The sequence below is a fragment of the Cyanistes caeruleus genome, chromosome 1, assembly GCF_971803275.1.
Source record: "Cyanistes caeruleus chromosome 1, bCyaCae1.hap1.1, whole genome shotgun sequence".
Lineage (NCBI taxonomy): Eukaryota > Metazoa > Chordata > Aves > Passeriformes > Paridae > Cyanistes > Cyanistes caeruleus.
This window is the reverse complement of record NC_141701.1, coordinates 35,223,174-35,242,998: the sequence shown is the minus strand read 5'-3', so window position 1 is coordinate 35,242,998 and position 19,825 is coordinate 35,223,174. Positions and strand designations below refer to the sequence as shown.

General features: G+C 39.4%; 2 protein-coding genes across 14 annotated transcripts in view; one reads left to right on the top strand and one right to left on the bottom strand.

Moving 5' to 3' along the window:
• Positions 1 to 6,867, bottom strand: part of PDE7A (phosphodiesterase 7A) — a 76,827-nt gene extending 69,960 nt beyond the window's left edge. Inside the window, exon 1 of one of the 3 annotated variants that reach the window (XM_023920980.2) lies at positions 6,348 to 6,867. In XM_023920980.2, the coding sequence (XP_023776748.1) occupies positions 6,348 to 6,485 (138 nt within the window). In that variant the 5' untranslated portion in view covers positions 6,486 to 6,867. The remainder of the gene's footprint in view (positions 1 to 6,347) is intronic. The other 2 variants (XM_023920982.2, XM_023920979.2) reach the window with 2 other exon arrangements.
• A 286-nt stretch (positions 6,868 to 7,153) lies between these two features.
• The window catches only part of DNAJC5B (DnaJ heat shock protein family (Hsp40) member C5 beta), a 56,613-nt gene continuing 43,941 nt past the window's right edge, over positions 7,154 to 19,825 (top strand). The window contains exons 1-6 of one of the 11 annotated variants that reach the window (XM_086886762.1): positions 7,155 to 7,921; positions 9,169 to 9,313; positions 10,653 to 10,997; positions 14,255 to 14,295; positions 15,046 to 15,115; positions 16,644 to 16,833. The gene's annotated coding sequence lies outside the window, so the exon portion shown is untranslated. Of the gene's footprint in view, positions 7,922 to 9,168; positions 10,998 to 14,254; positions 15,116 to 16,643; positions 16,834 to 19,825 lie in introns of all 11 variants that reach the window. The other 10 variants (XM_086886778.1, XM_086886788.1, XM_086886770.1 and 7 more) reach the window with 10 other exon arrangements.

Here is a 19,825-nt window from a genome sequence, read left to right as displayed (position 1 = left end):
AACTTGAGAGGTCTGTTCAATTCCTGGTCCCAGACACATGCTTCTTGTGAGACCGTACACCCTTGTGCATATGCCCACACCATGCATTTGTGTTTGCTTATATAAGACTTTTCTCAAGCAGAACTGAACATTTCATTCAGTGGTGAATGCACACAAAAGATTATTTGTATTAAATGCTTTATGTAGTATGATAACCTAGATTAAGATTCAATTTTTTTGCATGTCCATCTTCACGTCTTCATTTACAAAGAAAAGACATTATAACAGAACACATTACATTCCTTCAATCGTAAGATAAATGAATTTGTATCTTAGACACACAATCGTATAAAATTACATGTGGAAAATATTGACACATGTTAACAAAAATTTACACAGTAAAGGACAACCAAGCTACTCTGGTTTCACATTTCTGGGAGAAACAAAAAAACAAAACAAACAAAAAAGGCAAACCACCGAACCAATCTGAGCTGTCAAATTACTCATTATGCCCATGCAGGTGCAGTGAACGAAAGTGAATACAACAGGTTTAGTCCAAACCAAAAGGTGTTTCATATATGTGAGCCATAACCTGGCATGACTTGAAAATGCAGTCAATTAATCTGAGATCTTTAATGCAAGAACATTACTGAGTAGATGCAGAATTCTATAATTTTAGCAGAAAACCAGTGAAGTTGCAGATATCGAGTGATGAGAGAAACATAAGAAAACAAGAAGCCAATGGTTATTGACATGATAGAGAACTGTTCTAACAAATCACCATTCTATTACCAGAATTTTTTTCCACTGTAGACTTTTCAGAAAGTAGAAGAACTGAAGAAATAAAGATTCACAATGCAGATGTTCTCAGCATTGTTTTCTATATGCCAAAACTGTAGAATATACATGTTAGAAAATTTACATTATTTTTGATATGTAATTACCTCAAAACTGATCTTATTGACTCGGAATTAACCAAGTTTGGACACTATTGCTTTTCTCAAGCAACCTATAAAAACAGACTTAACTAGCAAAAAGGGTTTTTCAGGAAAGCTGCTGAAACAGACATCCCACAGAAAACACTCTGAATTCCAACAACCTGTATTGGCATGCTATTACTATATAATTAGTTCATATAGAATACTGAGTATTCATATACTAATGCTGACTTCTTGTAAAATAGTTTTAGGGTTAAAATTAAATATTTCCCAACTTGGGCTCATAGCTATAACCTTTCTTTTCAGATCAATTTCTCTTTAAAAATATTATCTAAAAATTGAGGTTCATACAAAGCACAAAACAGTCTGCACAAAGAAGAATTGACTTTTGATGATTTCAGACAATCTAATTAATGGGGACTTTATTATTCTGTTTGGATCTTACATAGACAATTATAGGCCATGAAATAAGCTGCTATGACCTTTTTGCTGAATGCAGTACCAATGTTTGCTTTACACAAGAACATATGAAAAATTTACTTGGTCATAAAACTCAGGACATTTTAAAAATGAACTGCCACATAAAATTACCGTAGTGTATGAAAGCCTCAATCAGAACTAGTCTGAGCTGTACATAGTCAGCGTCAGTCTCTCCCTCTCATATGAATAGATGCAATCTCAGCAACCAGACACAATAAATACAAGATGAAGGGAATGGCAAGCATAGCAGCAACACAGAATTAATTCCAGAGGCTAGGAATCACAACATGAAAATTATTTCATTATTTTAACTCATTAATTATTTATGTAGTAGAGATACAGGAAATGGCACGAGAAATCTAATGAAAGAGCCAGCAATTGAGAAGCACTGATGAAGAGGATTAGAAAGGTACAGAAGAAAAGTTATGAAAAATGGTGGATAAGAAAATAAAGTGGTTTAGGGCAAGGTTTTGCATTCATCAGTAGGGCCACTGTAAGGCATTCCTTCTGCTTCTCCAGTGCTTGTTACTCCTGGTCTAACATTTTGGTGTGCTGCTTCCTCCTCACTAACAGTCACAGTCATTTATGAAACTGTACTATGAGTCAGCCAAGGCTGAAAAATAACCTGATCAAAAAAAAAAAAAAAAAAAGAAAAAAAAAAGAAGAAGTTGACACAACTAAGAGGAAGACGCAGGAGTAGAAACGAGCAGCTGCAAGGGAAAAATAGGTCATGCCAACACTTCTCTCAGCAAAAGGTGCAACCATGGGATTAAAGAACAATGTCTACGTCCAGACCATATAAATACACCTCTCAACTGCATCTTCTAACTTACCACACTACATGCAGACCTAAACATGTTTGGATCACATCAGGTGACAGGGACAAGAAGAAACACACAGCAAAAGGTGGCCTAAGCACTTTGCTAATGTTGGGGAAGAGGAAGTATACACCTTTCACTGAAGAATCAACTGATGCAGTATATTTCCAGTTGCTCATAGTGACTTTCCCCCCACTTCATCCCCCATGTCAAATCTAGGATTCCATATGTGTGATTGAGAACAATCTATTCTTCAGGTATGAGAGTTGCCAAGTCTGACACTACACTGCTTAATGCATGAAATGGAGATGCAATGAAGAAGGATCATGAACCGAGCTATCAAATAGCAGGTAGCAAGACATAGTACTGCCTGGCACGCAGTAGTACTTGGTACTTCAGGTGGAGACAATGCGTACATTTCTGAAATTCAAATGGAGTCTTCATATTTGCTCCATTCCCTCTACAAACAATTTCATTATTAGGAGACATCTTTCCTTATCATAATCAATTTCAATAATTCAAAGATAGAAAGCTAAAGCCAGATCTTTCCTTTTATTCAGATACTGCTACTAGATACCATTGATGTAATTTTTGGAGGAACCGAAGAGACTGCAGAACCAGTTACCAAGTAGAGAGATGGAAATCAGTCAAAAATAGCAGGTTAGGCCAAAGTTTTCTTACTAATTTGTGATATGTTTATGTCAATTCAGCATGGGGTGAGGAGGAGTGCAATGCAGGACAATCTAAAAGTAGCTCGCAGCTATGCTTGTGGTTTTCATTATAAAACCTTATTCATAAAAACGCGAACTAAGAATTTTCATACTAAGTAAGTACAGTTCTATAAACTTTTTTACTGATATTAACAACCCAAGTTAAAAAGCTCAGCTTTAATTTGAAAAACAGAATTTTGTAATATATGGAATGAACACCCTGAATGTATGATCCAAGGTACTAGTTAACATTCACCTGATCAAGTGAACCTAAATTCAAATCTCATCAATGTGAAATGTCCTGATAATTTCAACACTTACACATTCAAATAACCTTAACAGTAGCACTTTAAATTATTTCCTATTTAAAGATGATTATTAACTGAAACATTTGTATATACCCTTACAACAGCAGCTTTTCACCTGATTGGACTTGAACAATAAATATCACAAATAACCTTTAGATGCTGCCTTTATTATTTTTGTTGTAAAAATTTCAAAATTAATGAAAATTAAGACAATAGGGAAATAACTCAAATATAAAAGAAAACTACAAGGAAAAAGGAATAAGCCTTTCTCTACATTTACTGGGTATGGTAAAAGGTGCAATCACCACAAGGAAGACTTAATTTCAGTATTACAAATTCTTTTACGACAAGAACAGTTAAGTACTATTAAGAACAGTTGACTAGTGAGATTGCACAATTTCTATTATTTAAAGCTTTTATGACTTTCAAAAGCCTAATGGCACCATCTTTTCCTCTAAATTAGTTCTGACAAACTTCAAAAAGCCTGTTTTATTCAAAGTGATGGCAGGAAGCTACCAAATTTCCTGCTTGTGTTAGTTTTCTGCTGTTTTAGTGACCTGAATGAACAAACACCTGACAAGCATCAGAGATGGCATAGAGGAAGCAGTAATAACACGTGCCCAATGACAGGGCTTTTAACCTTCAGCAACAATGAGTTATGTCAACTCACTTCATCTCATAAGACTGTATCTTAAAATATAGCTTAAGCAAACAGATTAGACAAACATCTGCCAATAATGCTGTAAATACAATTTATCCTTCCTGGGGCTGAGAGGAGTAGATCAGAATCCTTGAGGTCATTTCCAGCACCACTTTATCTAAGCTTTAAAAAAGCAACATACAGCCCATTTTGAACCCATGTAGAAAAACCTCAACAAAAATGAAATTCTACTAAATAAATTAAGATATAAATATTTGCCTGCTTAGGATTGTCCAATTAAATGGTACGTATAACATAGTGTGCATTTATCTCATGTATGTTTCCTATGCAAAATACCTTCTTGCTGGAAGGATAAGCCTAAAACATTTTATGATTCAATCATGTCACTTTTAATCTCTAAGTGGGAATGCAATTTTCAAGAAAATCTGCTAAATGCATATTAGTTGCAAAATGCTAGCTGTACATACCAGCTCCTTGGGTACACATCTCCAGTGTTACTCCTATTGCTCAAAGCTAGCTGGAGCAGAAAACTGAAAATGACAAACTGCTAAGGGTTCAGCTCTCTTTGGACTGAATGAAACTGGAACATCTTACAAGAGCCTTGTAAGGTGAAGTTAAGTTCAGGAGTTACACAGAATCACTAATCTCATTGGTGATGCTTCTTAGTTCATCATTTATACCAACCTGTGACTGCAGGTCTGGTAGACCTATTCACATCCTATTGTTTGCAGAAGACTTCAGGGAAAGGGGAAAAAATGGTAAAGCTGTACTCTAATGAAATGTCTGGTAACAGCAAAGGCTTCCCCACTTAAATATCCTAATTCCTTTTAATTAATGCATAAAATTAGTTACTTGTTGGCTTATGCAGACAAAATACTACTTGGCCAAGCACACATAGTTTCCCTTTTTACAAGTTATTCAAGCACCTCTTCTTGGACCTCACCAATACATCTGCAGAATATTGGTCAGAGAATTGAGAAGCTTGAAAGTTAAGAGAAAAAAACACTTTAAATGTCAATACCAGATCTAATTTGGTAAGCTCATATACACTTCATGCATCACCTGTTCTGGAGATCATACAGAAAGGAATACAGTTCATCACTTTGACCATTTTGCCTATTCTTTTTCAGAAAACCACAAATGCTTCAAACAAGGGAGCCTCCTCTTATTCACACAGAACAAAGCATGCCACACTAGATTGAACTTTCAAGACGACTTATACATATGGAAAAGTCACCACCACCAAGTACAGCTCAGAACAAGCTGTACAAATGGAAAAGACCCTAATCTCGTTGCTACATGGAAAATTAATTGGCCATAAAACCAAAGTTTTTGTCAATTATTACATTTATACTCAGGGCAGGAAGAATGATCAACATATGTTCATCTTCATTTGCTTGCTAATAATTATTTCCACATGCATTCAAGCTCCTGGTCATTAACACAATATTTTGTTGATTTTTCCTGTCCAAACATACATGTGCCTAATGCTCACACACACATAGAGCTCCACTGCTACCAAAAGGGGACAAAGCCAAAAGCAACTGGCAGCTCTGTACTTTCTACAAAGATGTATGTGTGGCACAGCAAGTCATTAAAAAAAAAAAAAAAAAAAAAAGTAGAATAACTTAATAAGACACACTAAAAATGTACAGAACAAAAACTTACCATTACACACGCAAAGACAACATCTTTTGTAAGGACAACATACTTCACAGACCCTAAATAGACTTTTCAATCTTGACATAGGAAATCCCTCGAAGCCAAAACGGGCTGCTCCCCACGAAAACATATGCTTTCCACCATAACTCCAGATTTTCTCCAGAGACTTCCGCCAGAATATAATTTTATCACTGGGTGCTGGGAAACCATACTAACGCACATCCAGAAATTTAGGGCAATGTTCACAAGAAAAACCTGCCTTTTGTCCTAATAGTTATAATGACCTTTTTCACAGTATTTCCAACACGATCAGATGAAACAAAATACAGTACAGTTCACATTGTGACTGATGTAATATGGGCTGGGAACAATACCGTGGAAACGAAAAAGCCAAGGATCTTTGTCTCCTTCTAGACAAACTGCCAAGCCTCAATAGTTGGAGGGAGAAAAATCAGAGCATCCCAAATAAAACACTGCAGTGCATATTCACCATTTCAGTAAAGTAGCTGCAGCTTTTGGCAACCCCATAGGAAATTTGGACCCTTCAAAGAAAGCCCAAGCTAATAAAAGAGCTAAAAAACAGTCCTAGCTTAAAACACAAGAGAAACAAATAACCCACTGTCTGGGGAAATAAACCCCACGGAGTTCACCGCTCAATTCGCAAGCGATGCTAAATAGCTAACCTCGGCAATAATTAGTCATAAAAATATTAAATGCTGCATTTTTTCGCCACGGCCGCCGGTACTCGGGGGCAGGCGGACAAGGGCGGCGGGCCCAGCGGCAGTGCCTACCTGCGAGAGCTGCCGGGGGTTGGGGCAGCCGAAGAGCGCGGAGCTGGAGCTGAAGCTGATGGCCCCTCTGCGGCTGAGGACGTGCTGCGGCACCGGCCTGTCCAGCGGCAGCACGGGCAGCTGGTAACATACTTCCATTGACGAAGCCTCCGTGCGCCGGCCCGCCGCGGGGCAGCGGCCTCGCCCGCCGCACCTGCCCGCGCAGGGCTCACCGCAGCGGGGAAGGACCGGCGGCAAAGCCCCGCGGGGGCCCGGCGCCTCCTCGCCACCCCCGCGCCCCCCGGGGGGCCGGGCCGGGCCGCGCCGGGCCCCGCGCCTTTGTGCTTCGCCGCCGCCAAAGCCCGGCGGGAGCCGCCGGCGGGAGCGAGGGGGAGGCGACGGAGCGGGACGGCTCTGTCAGCGCCCGGGGCGGCGAGTCCCGGCCCGCAGCCCGCGGCCGCCGCCGCTCCCTCCCTTAGGCGCGCTGCCGCCGGCGGGAGCCGCTGTCAGCCCCGCTGCCCGGCGCCGCGCATGGAGGGCCGGGGGCCGCGCTGGGGGAGACACGCGCCGCGCTCGCCCCTATTGTCCGGCACAGCCGGGAGCGGGAGGAGGAGGAGGAGGCGCCGCTCTGCCGAGGGGAAGGGGCCGGGCCGTCAGAGAGGGGACCCGGGGAGGAGGGGGAGGAGGAGGAGGAGGAGGAGAACGGAGAGAAGGAGGAGGAGGAGGAGGGATGGCGCCTCCGCCCCGCCCGCGCGCGGCGGCCCGGCTGGAGGAGCAGGCACGAGCCCGGCGGACCGTGCGTGGGTCGCGCGGCTGGCGACACGCGCAGAGCGGCGTCATAACGTCACCGCTGCCCACACTCGCCCCGTCCGCGCGCACCAGGCAGGGGCGGCTCGGCGGGCCCCGCGCGCCGCGCGCATGCGCCCTTCCCCCTCCCCCTCGCGCCTTCGCAGGGGCGGGGGGCGGCACCGCCCTCCTTCTCTCCCTGCGCTGCTTTCAGTCACAGAATCACGGAACAGACTGGGCTGAGGAACGGCCGGGAGGTCATCGAGTCCTCAGCCGGGAGGTCATCGAGTCCAGCCTGTGAGCGAACACCACCATGTCAGCTATACCACGGCACGAAGTGCCTCGTCCAGTCTTTCCTTAAACACTTCCAAGGACGGTGACTTCACCGCTTCCCTGATCAGCCCATTCCAGTATCGAGTCGCCCTTTCTGTGAAGAATTTTTTCCTAATGTCCAACCTGAACCACCTATGATACAGCTTAGCACTATGTCCTCTCATCCTGTGGCTGGTTGTCCGGGAGGAGAGACCGACGCTCACCCGGCTACAACTTCATTGGAGGGAGCTGTTGAGAGCTATAATGTCACCTCCGAGCCTCCTTCTCTCCCAGGGGACTAAACATCCCCAGGTCTGTCAGCTGCTCCTTCTAAGATTTCTGCTCCAGACTCTTCAGCCATTCCATTCCCCCTCTCTGGACCCAGTGCCCCAATATCCTTCCTGAATTGAGCGGCCCAAAACTGGATGCAGAATCCAAGATGCAGCAGTGCTTGGGTGAGACCCAAGGGGTCCTGGAACCCCTGGGCCAGAAAGGTGGTAAGTGGAGGTTTGACTCAGTACCCCCGTGTCATGTCATCTCTAAGGGATGAGGTTGTGTCAGGAGAGGCTTAGGTCAGATATTGGGAAAATATTCTTGACCCAAGTAATGCTTGGGCACTGGAACAGGCTCCCAGGCAAGTGATCACAGCAGCAGCCTGACAGTTCAAGAAGTGTTTTGGCAATGCTCTCTGCCGTGTGGTGGCTCTTGGGGATGGTCCTGCTGTGAAGGAACAGGAGTTGGACTATGATGCTTCCAGCTCAGGATATTGTGTATCCATCTGCCCTCAGTTCCTCATTCCCCGTCCTCACAGGCTGTGCCCTGACTCTGGGGGAGCAGCACTGAAGGGGCTGTGGTATCATCAGGGCCAGATCTGGTTTCTCTGGCTGCTCCTGAGGGAGGCTGGGTGATCAGTACAGCCTTGGCCTTGAACACCTAACCTGGGCAGCTTCCTTAAAATAAAATATGGAAAGATAGTTTTGTTCCAAAATGCATCATCCATCAAATGCAATACACTGGGGAGTTTGTATTTGCATTTGAACCCTTGTGGCTCATTTTTAGAGTGGGGAGAGGTGGGATTTTTTGCAAGACAAAGAGGTAAAACCATGTAATTTTTGTTAACATAAAAAATTAAGTTCCTGCAAACCACATAATTCCAGGAATTGCACTTTAAGGGAGAAAAGGAATAATTTGTGACGTGATCTACTAGTCAATAGCTGTGTACATCACATTAGCTGGGACAGCTAAAAAGAAACTTTGTTTTTTGGGGTTTTTTTTTTCCTTAGGACTAAGCCTCCCTTTGTCTGTCTGCAACTGTTGGGTTTGTTGTTTTTTGGGTTTTTTTTCCATTCTTTCATCTCTTTTATTTCTCCATCATAAAAAAAAAAACCCTAAATATAGCATGATAGGTAAGGGAACATTTCTGTTCTTTGAATAATATATGAAATGCCTGTACCCACTTAAAAATCAGATTTTGCAAAATGATTCATATGATTTAATTTTGCATAATACATTGTTCTTCTCAGTGTTTGCTTACTGGCAGAAAGGTTTAGATTTCACATGATAGTGGTTATTTATAGGCAGTGACACAGCTTTGGAGAAACCCATTTGGGAAAAATAGGTGGTTTGTATGGAGGATTTTCTTCTGTTTGAACTAGTTCTAGAAGCAAGTAATTTTATAGATGTGAACTGATGGCCATTTCACCTTGAGCTGTGAAGTTAACAAATGCACGTCCTTCTTTTGCAGAACTGTAGTCCCACCTTGTCTCATTGATAGCCAAAAGAACATATGGACACATGAGGAGGACCCTGGATCAACTGCTGTGTCTTAAGAGCTTTTTTCAGCTGTTTTCCCCGTTTTTTTAAAGATAAGAATCTCACAAGCATTCTCAGTATGATTTTATAATGCATGCATGCAGTAATTCAAGATACAATAAGCACATGGTAGTTCAAAGTAAAATAACGCACTCAGCTTTTTTTTCCCCAGTAATTAAGACATGTCAGGTTTGCTCTGCATTCTTTGACAGTTCATTCATATTTGGCCTGCTTACATTAAATCAGCAGCGCTTTTGAGTTACTGATAGAACTCCACCAGCTTCACTGGTGTCATGTTTTCCCTCTCCCAGTAATTTTTCAAAATTTCAAAAATTACTTTTTGTCCTTTTCTAATAATAATGAACTTGTTTTCTGAATTTGAGTAGGATGAATTTTTATTCTAGTCAATCTGAAATTCAATTCATCAAAAATATGTCATGTTTTTTAGGGGAAAAAAAGTTTATTCTTACTTTCACAATATAAGCAGTCTGTATTTCAATCATATATAGTCAAACTTTTAAGTGAAGATTATTAATAGTGTGGTTTATAGTTCCTATCAGCTCTGCATACTTTCCATCTGATTATTTGAAATTTGTTCTTTAGGGACACTTTAATTTTCAGTCTGAGACAGTATAGCCTTAAATAACCAGTGTTGTCCCTCAGATCACCTTTGATCTTTAATTCATGTTACATAAACACCTTTAAGGAAACTGAAATACATTATTATGAAGTAAGCATAGGTTTTCCAGGCAGTGACTGTTTCCATAAGTGTGATGTTCTCAGAACAAAAATTGCTATTTTTTAATAAATACAGACTTTATTAATATTAGCCTGATGTTGATTTCTTGAGTGAATTTACAATGAAGACCCACAGAGAATCATAGAATGGTTTGGGTTGGAAGGGACCCTAAATATCATCTATTTCCAACCCCCAATCTTACCTCAGGATGACAAAGCCTTAAAATTATGGAGTAAGTCACGTATTTTCAGCCTAAATACATTTGTTGCAAAAAGAACGCATATTCTGTGACTTACATCCTGCCAATTCTGTTGTCTTCACTTGCCACACACTAAGAGCTTGTAGAAAAGGAAAGAGGGTTTTATTGATATATATGTCATATACCTCTTTTTCATATAGGTATAACAACACCAAAGAGTTTATTCAGAGCATTTTGTTTGAATTAAATTTCAACCATGGAGTTCTTTGGGTACCATGGTGGTGCATGTCTTAAATGCATCATAGGATATCATGAGGTGCCATAGTTCAGCCATGTAAGCCCTTTGTCTTGTGAGTTCTTTATCATGGCAGATACAGCTATTAATTAGAACATTCAAATTTAGGGAGCATTAATAATGTTTCAGTGTTTCTTTTCACATTTGTAGTTAATGTCTTTTACACATCATTATTATTTTCAGGATGCTGTCTAGCAAGGAAGAAGCATTTGTCACAAAGAACAGCACTTATGAAACTGGAGAGATGGAAGATCACAAAATCATAGTTAGTTTAGCTTCCTGGTTACTGTAAAAAGAAGATTAAATCACACAGGTACTCCAGCAAGACATTCTGCAGGGTTAACTGCATGACACGGAGTGGCTCTCTGGGGCACACCCAGCTAACACAAGCAGAACTGAACAGTCTGAACAGAAGAGGATGCTTTCCCAATGTTGTCTTTACAAAATGGAAAATAAGGATCCTCAAAGGCATAATGTGCTTGTACTTTGAAAACATACTGAGAACAGAGGAAATATATATTTGTACAGGTACATGATCAAAACAAGCACAAGATGCTTTAGCTTTTCTTCTTACCTGAAGAAGTTATGTGGTCTAAAAATCAGGGTTATTCTGTAGACAAGTCTCTTTGTTTGTTACATCCCCAGTAGCTGCATTTTTAGACATAGTTTTTGGCATTTCTTTGGCACATGACCATAGTCCTTTATTTTCTACACAGTTGTTGTCTGAGTGAATACTATATATTTCCATAGGAATTTCAGACATCTGGCAGCTGAGTTGAAATATACTTATCTCTCTGTTTGGTGTGTCCCTTCCCTCTACCTTGCCCTGGGTCTGCATTGAGCTTCTTTGAATTGTTGGGCAATACAACGTTCTTGTCTCCTCTTTGGTTTGACATCCCCTGCACCCTGGATATTTTCTGCAGAACTTTTCATCATCCCCTCAGTGTGTTCATTCTTCCTGAGTGTGATAACTTGCACTTGCCTTCACATGAGTGTATTGTAAATTCCTCAACCCATTTTTTTGGTTGGTCAAGATTGAATACTAGTCCTGCCCTTCAATATACTTTCCTGGCTTTCTGTCATCTACAGTTTTAATAAGCATGCTCTCAAAACAGCTCAGCAGTAAAAATTACATGAATGAGTTAATCTAAGAGGTGGAAGAGATCTGAAATATGGTATTTAGTATATCCTGTCAACTCATGCTAACTCTTCTGGGAATGTTTTACAGTCATTTTTTTGCACCCATCTTGCAAATGTGCAATAGCAACAATAGCAAAATAGCTTTATCTTTTCTATGGCCCTGGTTCATCATTCCTGACTTTAGAGGCTTAACCTGGAGAGTAGTTGCCTAAGGCTAATTTCATAGTCAATAATTAAGGGAAAGACAGCAGGTCCTTCAAGTTGTTCTTTGAAGTTGCCTTTCTCTTCACTGAAAGGAAGGAACATGGCGTAACCTTTGTCCTAATTTAAGTGTACTTCAGTTAGTGTCTGTGAAGTCAATCAGATGAAGTGGCATATGTGATGGTTTCTGACTGTCAGGGTGGGCCATGGAGAAGGACGGTGTCAGCGAAGACAAGCTAAGTCACGTGTGCTGTGTTCCCATTAGCTACAGGTTTTGTCACTGCTGGAGAGGCAGATAAAGTCGGTTTGACTTGTCTGGGCAGACTGCTTGTTTGCTTTTGCTTCAGTTTCTGGTATTTTAAATTATATAGAAACCTGTTCAGAATATTTTCAATATTTGTAATAATTTCAGTTTCACTAAACTGACAGTGGCTAATAGATATATACCAATTCTACACCAAAACCAGCAAGCTGGAGCAGAAAGTTGAAGAGTGATCCCAGAGCATTTCATCTTTTAATTTGCTTTCAGCCCAAGAATCATCCTCTATGCTTAATTTAAGAGTGGAGCTTTACTGACAAGTTATAGCCTCCAGGAACAGGACTGACTGTGGAAACAGGCTAACAAAAGTCAGTTCTAAACACAGCTACAGACTGTCACAAGTTTAATATGGGTTCAAAGCCAGCTTTCTCTAACTCCATTGAAGATATTATTGGGAATAATTATTTCTAAATGCACTTCTAAAAAGCTTTAGCTAGAGTGCACACAGCTTAACTGGTCTCAGCCACCGGAGTTCTGGTTTTTCAATGATTATAGTTACCTGGACAAAAATCCTCACTCTACAGTTTAAATGACTAAGGGCGTTGGTGTCAGCATAAGCCTGTGGAAAAAGCTTCTCTTTGTGTCATTTTTATATGAATAATAACAGCTGATGTGCAGAATATTTTTAATATCAGAGTGGGAGGATATGGGAACCCCAGGTGCAGTTTCCAAGGTGCAGCTTACAAGTTTAATGGTGTTATTAGAATCTGAAAATTCACAGCTTTTTATGTTGGTAATGGAGGTGGGTTTGGACCTCTCTGAACAGATGTAACAAATTCATTGCACATTTACTAGCTGAATAATTTCTTAGCATACCACTCAGTGTACAGTACCTGGTAGCTTCCATGATAAATTGTAGAGCATCAATCTCCCATTCTATCTTTAGAAAATCTAGTGATTTATTTTTATTTGGTTTGGTAGCTTTTTAAAAATGTTTTATATGCTGCCCCAGTACCTCATCAAAATTGCATATCCTTTCTAAATTTCTTTACATGAAGGTATAATTTTTAGCACAGCCTTTGCAAGGATTTTGTAAAGAAATTTTTACTTTTTTTAAAATGTCTCCATAATTGGGGATTAGACTTAAGTTTGGATTTGGAATCATGTTTAAGTTCAAAAGATTCCCAGTGTTACAGCTGATCCTTTACTGGCCTATTGATATATACTAAAGATGTCATGTAATATTAAAACTGAGACTATCAAATACTGACAGAAGTGAAATAATAAGCTAAAGTTGCTGCTTACCAACTAGGCTGAAGCAACAGTGTTTTATTAATCTCATTGTGTTGTTTTGTTAAAAATCACAGGAAAGCACTTTGCTTCTTTATAAGCCAAAAATTAGACCTTTCTTGGGGTCCTGTCTTCTTCTAGGCCAGAAGGAGTTTTCCACTGAATTAATTTTGCAGAAGGTTCTGTAGTGAAATGAGCCCACAGAAGAAGCAGCTAATGCAATTCCTGTTTAAAAAATAAATAAATAGATCATGAGCTTTAACTAGTCCTGGTTTTTATAGAACCAGTTCTGGGAATAACACTAGAAGTTCTTCAGACAAAGAGTGTTTTTATTTATGTCTGGCTGTATTAAAGATGAGCACACTCCTTTGTTGCAGAAGCTTATTTGTATGAAAATGTAGACTAGTTGCTTTTTTATATATGCTAAAACTAATGAAAAATTTCTAGCAACAAAAGGACACTTTAGCAGCAGTCTCCCTTTGGTGTATGGCAATTGGAGTAACTTGCAGCATTTGCACTTCTGATAATTTGGATGACTATATACAAGAACCTACAGTCTCTCTCTCTTACACCTACATTCCTCTTACATTTTGGCTTTTTTACTATTCAATTTTATTTTTATTGAAGGGTTATTGTGTGTAATTATTCCCTCACAAAAGAGTTAAGTTGAAATAAATATTAAATACTATTTGAATTAACAATCTCATTCAGAGGATCACATTACTAGTAAAACTGCATACTAATTAGTATTCAAATAAAATTACTTCATTATATTCCAAGCAGTTATTTTTCTGCCTTTTCAAAAAATGCTTACACGTACTACCTCAGTTTCTCCAATAAATTTGAGCTTGCTTCAGAAATTAATCAGGATTTTCATCTTTTTGTTCTTTTTCAGCTCAGTGGTGGAAATTCTATCAAAACCTACAGCAGTAGAAGGTAATCCCATTCAGGGATAGAAGTGTGAGGATTAAACATTTGAAGCTACTGTTGTTTTTCCACCATGTAGCATCCTGACATTTCTTTTTGAAGGAAAGAATGTGTCAGAGTTAGCATTAGCATGACTTCTGCAAGTCTGGAAAAACATCTGTCATTCTGCCAGTCTTCCCATTAACTACCTGAGCAAATGCAGCAAGAAGATTTCATTACTTTCAAGAGACTAGCTCTGCTTTTCTTCTGGTTTATTTTTTGCTAAACCTTTTGTTTTTAACAATTGTGAAAAGGTAGCTGGCATCCTGTCACATTTACAACTCACTAAATTTCTATGTGCTTAATGCAATTAAAACTGGAAGGAATATTGCCAATATGTCAACAAAAATGCAACAAAGTGATGGGAGGGTTAGTTTACAGGAATTCCTGAACTCCTTTGTCTTGACCAAATGAAAGAAAATTGTTCTTGTAAAACAAGGGCATACTAAAAGGATTAGCTCTGATAAACTTTTATGTTCAGATAAAAGGCAGTCTGAGTATTAGGAGAACATTTTTTGATCAATTTCTTAAAAGCAGCTTTGCAGTTAATTAGAGACAAGTCTCGTGTTTTAAAAGCTGAATGGGGGAGGAGGTGGGGAAGCTGGGTAGTGCAGTAAAACACAGAGGCTGAGCCCCGTAATGGTGTGGAGCGCACTGGAAATGTGGTTTTAAAACATACATTTTGCTAATACACGTTGTGCTAAACTAGATCTTGTGCAGGGAGGCCATGCCCCTCCATCTCACTCCTCCTGGCTGTTTACTCCTACCACTACTGATGTTCATCTCTAGGGTAAGCCAAGAGAGTTTTAGAGAGTTAAACTGGCAAAAAATTTCTCTTAGCCCCACCTCACTTCCTCTCCCCCTAGAAAACGTGGGACCAGCCCAGGTTGGTTCAAGGTGCAGGTCTGTAAGCAGCAGTGGGAGTGCCCCTTTTGGAGTCAGCCCACATTAGACCACATCATCTGTATCATAAAAACTCACCTACATAGTGTAAATTAGCATTATGTAAGGAATTATTCAGATACTATATAATTCAAATAGTCGTTCATTTTAGAAAATCTAATTTTAAAATTTCACAGAAATATATTAATTGGAATGTGCGAGTAACATATTGAAATATATAACAGAAAAGAGTAATATGTCACATATGGATGGAATATATTACATATGTCTAATATTTGTGTAATATATTTATGATACAATATAGACATAGCAGAAATTGTGGTGAAAATATGGGTTAATTGGCATAAAGTGTTAGTGGTACAAAGCACATACTTAATTTTATGCGTGTTCTTACATGCTTTGCTGAGCTGGGATTATGGAGAGCACCCTCTAGTCGTGTCAGAACATCAGTTAAATCTACATAAATCAATACCATGTCAGCAGTTTTCTAGATTAAATTACATGACTAGGAATTTGTAGACTACTTTTATACAAGTATAGACCTAAGAAAATAAGCAGCTTTTATAATGTTTCATCTTACCTTGGACTCGGAATGTTTATTAGTATAATTCTTTAGTAAGAAATGTCATACTGAAAAGTATAGAAACTGAACAAATGTACTAGTCTGCAAATGGTTCAAAACCTGCAAGGCAGTGTGTTTCATAGAATACCTAAAACCAGGAAAAAAACATGACGTCTGCTTAGTTCTATGCAGGAGGTTTTACTTACACACCCAACTTCTGACTACACAAAATAAGTAGAAAGCCCTGTCTGAAAAGACAGAATGAGTGTAAAACTCCAATAGAAATGCTGATGTTTCTGCAGACTACAAAGAATTGAGAACAGGCCCAAAAAGCTTAATTTGGCAAAAGGTTGCTTATCTTGCTGTGATCTTGAAATAGATGATCTGTGGGAAAATGACATGTCATTGCATCTGTAGCCAAAATAATCAATTCCCAGATAATGGGAGAATTTAATTTGTTAGAAGTCAGAATTAATACTAATACACTGCAAGTCAATACCATTTGCATTACAAGTGACTGGTTTATTGCAAGATGCGGAAAAAATTTACAGTGTGAAGCTATGGTCCCAAACAGCAAATAAATTCAAAGCTTAAATTGCTTTATAATTCAATTTTCAGTTATATTTTTGTTTTCTTGTCACTTTATTATGTCTGTATGCATGAATGTCCATTTGTGGAAATAGTTGATGAAACAGATCTTTCTAAACACTACTTGGAAAAAAAATAAACAAATGTTCATCATGAAAACTTATTCATAATTGCCATTTATCAAATGTAGGAAAAAACCATTGTTTTGTATGCAATTTGTAACAATACATTAATTTAAATCTCATGTGACTTTCAAATAAAATAGGAAAAGGAAAATCGGTGAAATCTCCTATTGTCTGGCACAGCAAAGGAGATCGTGATGTGAACCAACAGTAGCAGCATATACTGACTGTTACCAAGTAATGCATAATATGCATCCTGTTCTGCTCAGATTTGACATGCATTCTGCAGCAACCCATTTCCCCTTTCTATGGCACGGACTCCATGCACACCCTGTAAGTCTAAGTCTTTATAATATTGCTAATATTCAAAGTAGAGGATTCTGGTGGCCAAATTCTACTTGCTCTAAGAAGGGCTTTTGCCCTGCTTCCCTGGAAAAATTTTGTATCTTCAGATTGGTGATTTTGGAATAAAATTAACAGTGGAAATCTGGAGAGTTACCTATTATTTGATAGTCTAATTTCCAGTTGTTGGAACTGTACAAAGCTTCCTGCAGAAGTTGATGCAGGGTTATCTTGGCTGGGGACTGATGGTGCAGTAAGGCAGCAGTAGTTCCCATGCCCTCTTAAGTAGCTTAGGTAGTCTGCTGCTAGGATACTCAAGTTTGGGGATCCCTGGCTAATATTTGCAAATTCTTTTGAAATAATATTTTGAAATAACATGTGAAAGTTTGAAGAGCTGTTATTTTAAGGAAAGCAAGAAAATCAAGTAACTCACTTCCTCTGAATTGAATCATCCTTCCCCCACCACTTTTGAAAAAAAAAACCAAAAACAACACACTGTAAAGTTTATTGTGAGTAAAACCCATAAGGTTCCCCAGTCATGTACAGTAATTTATGGAAAATTTTATAAATTAGAGTTGCAAATTATTGGGTGCTCATTTTCTGTCAATCTCAATTGCGAGTCCTGTCACTTATTTATAGAGGGTTGGGATATAACCTTCAGAATCAAAAGGACGTTAAAAAATATTTTGTAGAGTTCATAGGAATCATAAAAATCTTTATTGAATTTTGGATAATTTCCATGAAGTCCATAGGACTCCCTGATATAATAAATGCCTTTTTATCCACTTGTCTGAACTAAGAAATATGAGTTATGTTAAGGCCTGTGAATATTTCCCTCTGAAAATTGTTTTCAGGTAAAGCATAATTTCTCATTTATTGATAGCAATTACTACTGTATTTTGTGGCCTGAGTTTTCTATTGCAATCAATAGCTAAATCATAAAGTTGAAAAGTTCAAGACGTTCTTTAGCAGAGAATAAATGCCAGCAGTCTGTACCTTTATGGTTATAGTGACCTTATTATGGGCAAATCAGCCGACTTGAAAATAAGCAAGTACTAAGCAGTGGCCATAATTTTAATACTGTTTTCTTGCTCAGAAGGACAGCCCGTGCTCTGTTGTCACAGCTGCCTAATTGAAATTTGATCACACAGCTGGATCACTGGTCACACACCAGTGACCGCTCCGCGGCTTTGGCAGCTCTTTGCTGTTACACTAACTTTTTGTTTCCCAATCATAAGCAAATTAAAGCAGGCAGCTGCAAAATCATCAATAGGTTAAATTCATTAGCTGTTCTCTCTATGAAATAAACAGGAAAATGAAGCTCTTCTTGGTTTTAATTAGTTCTTATAAAAGTTGGCAGGGAAACAAAGACATTTGTACACTCCTTTATTTTTATAAGAGACTTGCCTGAAAGAAAAACCTCAGACGTGTAATTTCCTTTTTTTTTTTTTCTTCCCTCCTGTGCTTAATGCTCTCAGTCAGAAGCTAACCCAGCACCCTGCCTCTGAGGGTAGAAAGAAAGGTGGTTTGGCAAGGGGTTATACTATGTCTCTTTTGTGCGGATCGGGGCATGTTCAGGGGAGCCTGCACAAGCTGTTTGCACAGTAATAGGCCACACTCTGTGTTTGCAGTCTCCTGGACGGGTAATTCTTCTGCAGGAGAAGCCTTCGCCGAGTGCTGTGGTTCCACAATCATTACCGCTGGCTCTGGGCCATGCCACATCACCCAGCAGTACAAATTTGATCTGGATCAGGTGTGGGCACATGATTACATTTCTGTCAAATTAGCAGAGCGCTTGGTGAGGATTTTCTGCCGCCTGTCTGCTTTTATCCTGGTTGCAGAGGAAATGTGCTGTGCAGGAACCACAGAGGGTTAGGGCCCTGTGGGCAACCGATACCTGTTGCAGCACTAATCCTGCTGGGGCAAAGGTAACCTGCTAAAGTTTTGTTGGAACAAATTGAATTGGCAGAGGGCATTTCAACTGGAACAACACCTTGTGTCACATACCCATGGCAGTGTTAAGCTGGCAGCAGAGGCCCTCAATGTGTTTAATATATAGTTAAACATTGGCCTGTCCTTTAGTCACAGACTGCTCCAGAGGAGTCTTAATTCTCCTTATTCATACTATTTTCTACAGAATTTACTTGTGCTTCATGCTTGTATGGTGTTCTGGCCCCTACATCCTTCTTAAGGTGCAGTTCTGTGGTGAGCTGAAAACAATGTAAGGCTTTAAGTGCTGCTGAAAAGGTGTGATGTCACCACTTCCATTGCATCAGCTCTAGTAATGATGCCAGTTGTGCCGTGAGTCAGACTAGAAAGCTGATTTTGCTGAAAACTAAGGAAAAAATAATAACATGAAAGAAAATCAGTCAAAGTTTGGACTGTTCCATTGCTGGCAGCCCTAAGATTAACTTGAGCCAACTGTGAGCCCATGGGTTCAGACTTTGAGTTTCAATTCTGACTACTTTCCAGCTGAAAGGTCTTGTCATAACAAGGTAAGGAAAAAAATCTCAAGAACAGCTGTGATAAATGGTTAACAATAAAGCTACTAATTTACTGAAATGTTAGTCTTCTGATCATTGCGAAATATTTCCAGTGGCTATGTGCATAATAGCATTCATGCTTATGGTTTTGCTTATTTACTTTATTGGTTAAATATTTATGCTAATGAAATACGTTTTTTTAAATTTTTATTTTCTGACAGTAAGTAACATTCAGGAAAGAAAAATATCTTAGACTTCTGTCTTTTCATCCATTAACCTGTATTTCCCTTGCTGGGATTGCATTTTGCTTTAATTCTTTGACTTGTAACTCAACCACTGAACAGGCATTCCTTTCTGGTTCTAGATAAGATAGTTACTCATCAGCACTTCAGAAAGAATTTACCTTCCTCAGCCATCAATTAAGTGAGCATTTCTAAGGCAGGGCAATAAATCCAATGTGGGGATTAATGAAGCTTTAGAGAGAAATGGCTACTGCCTGC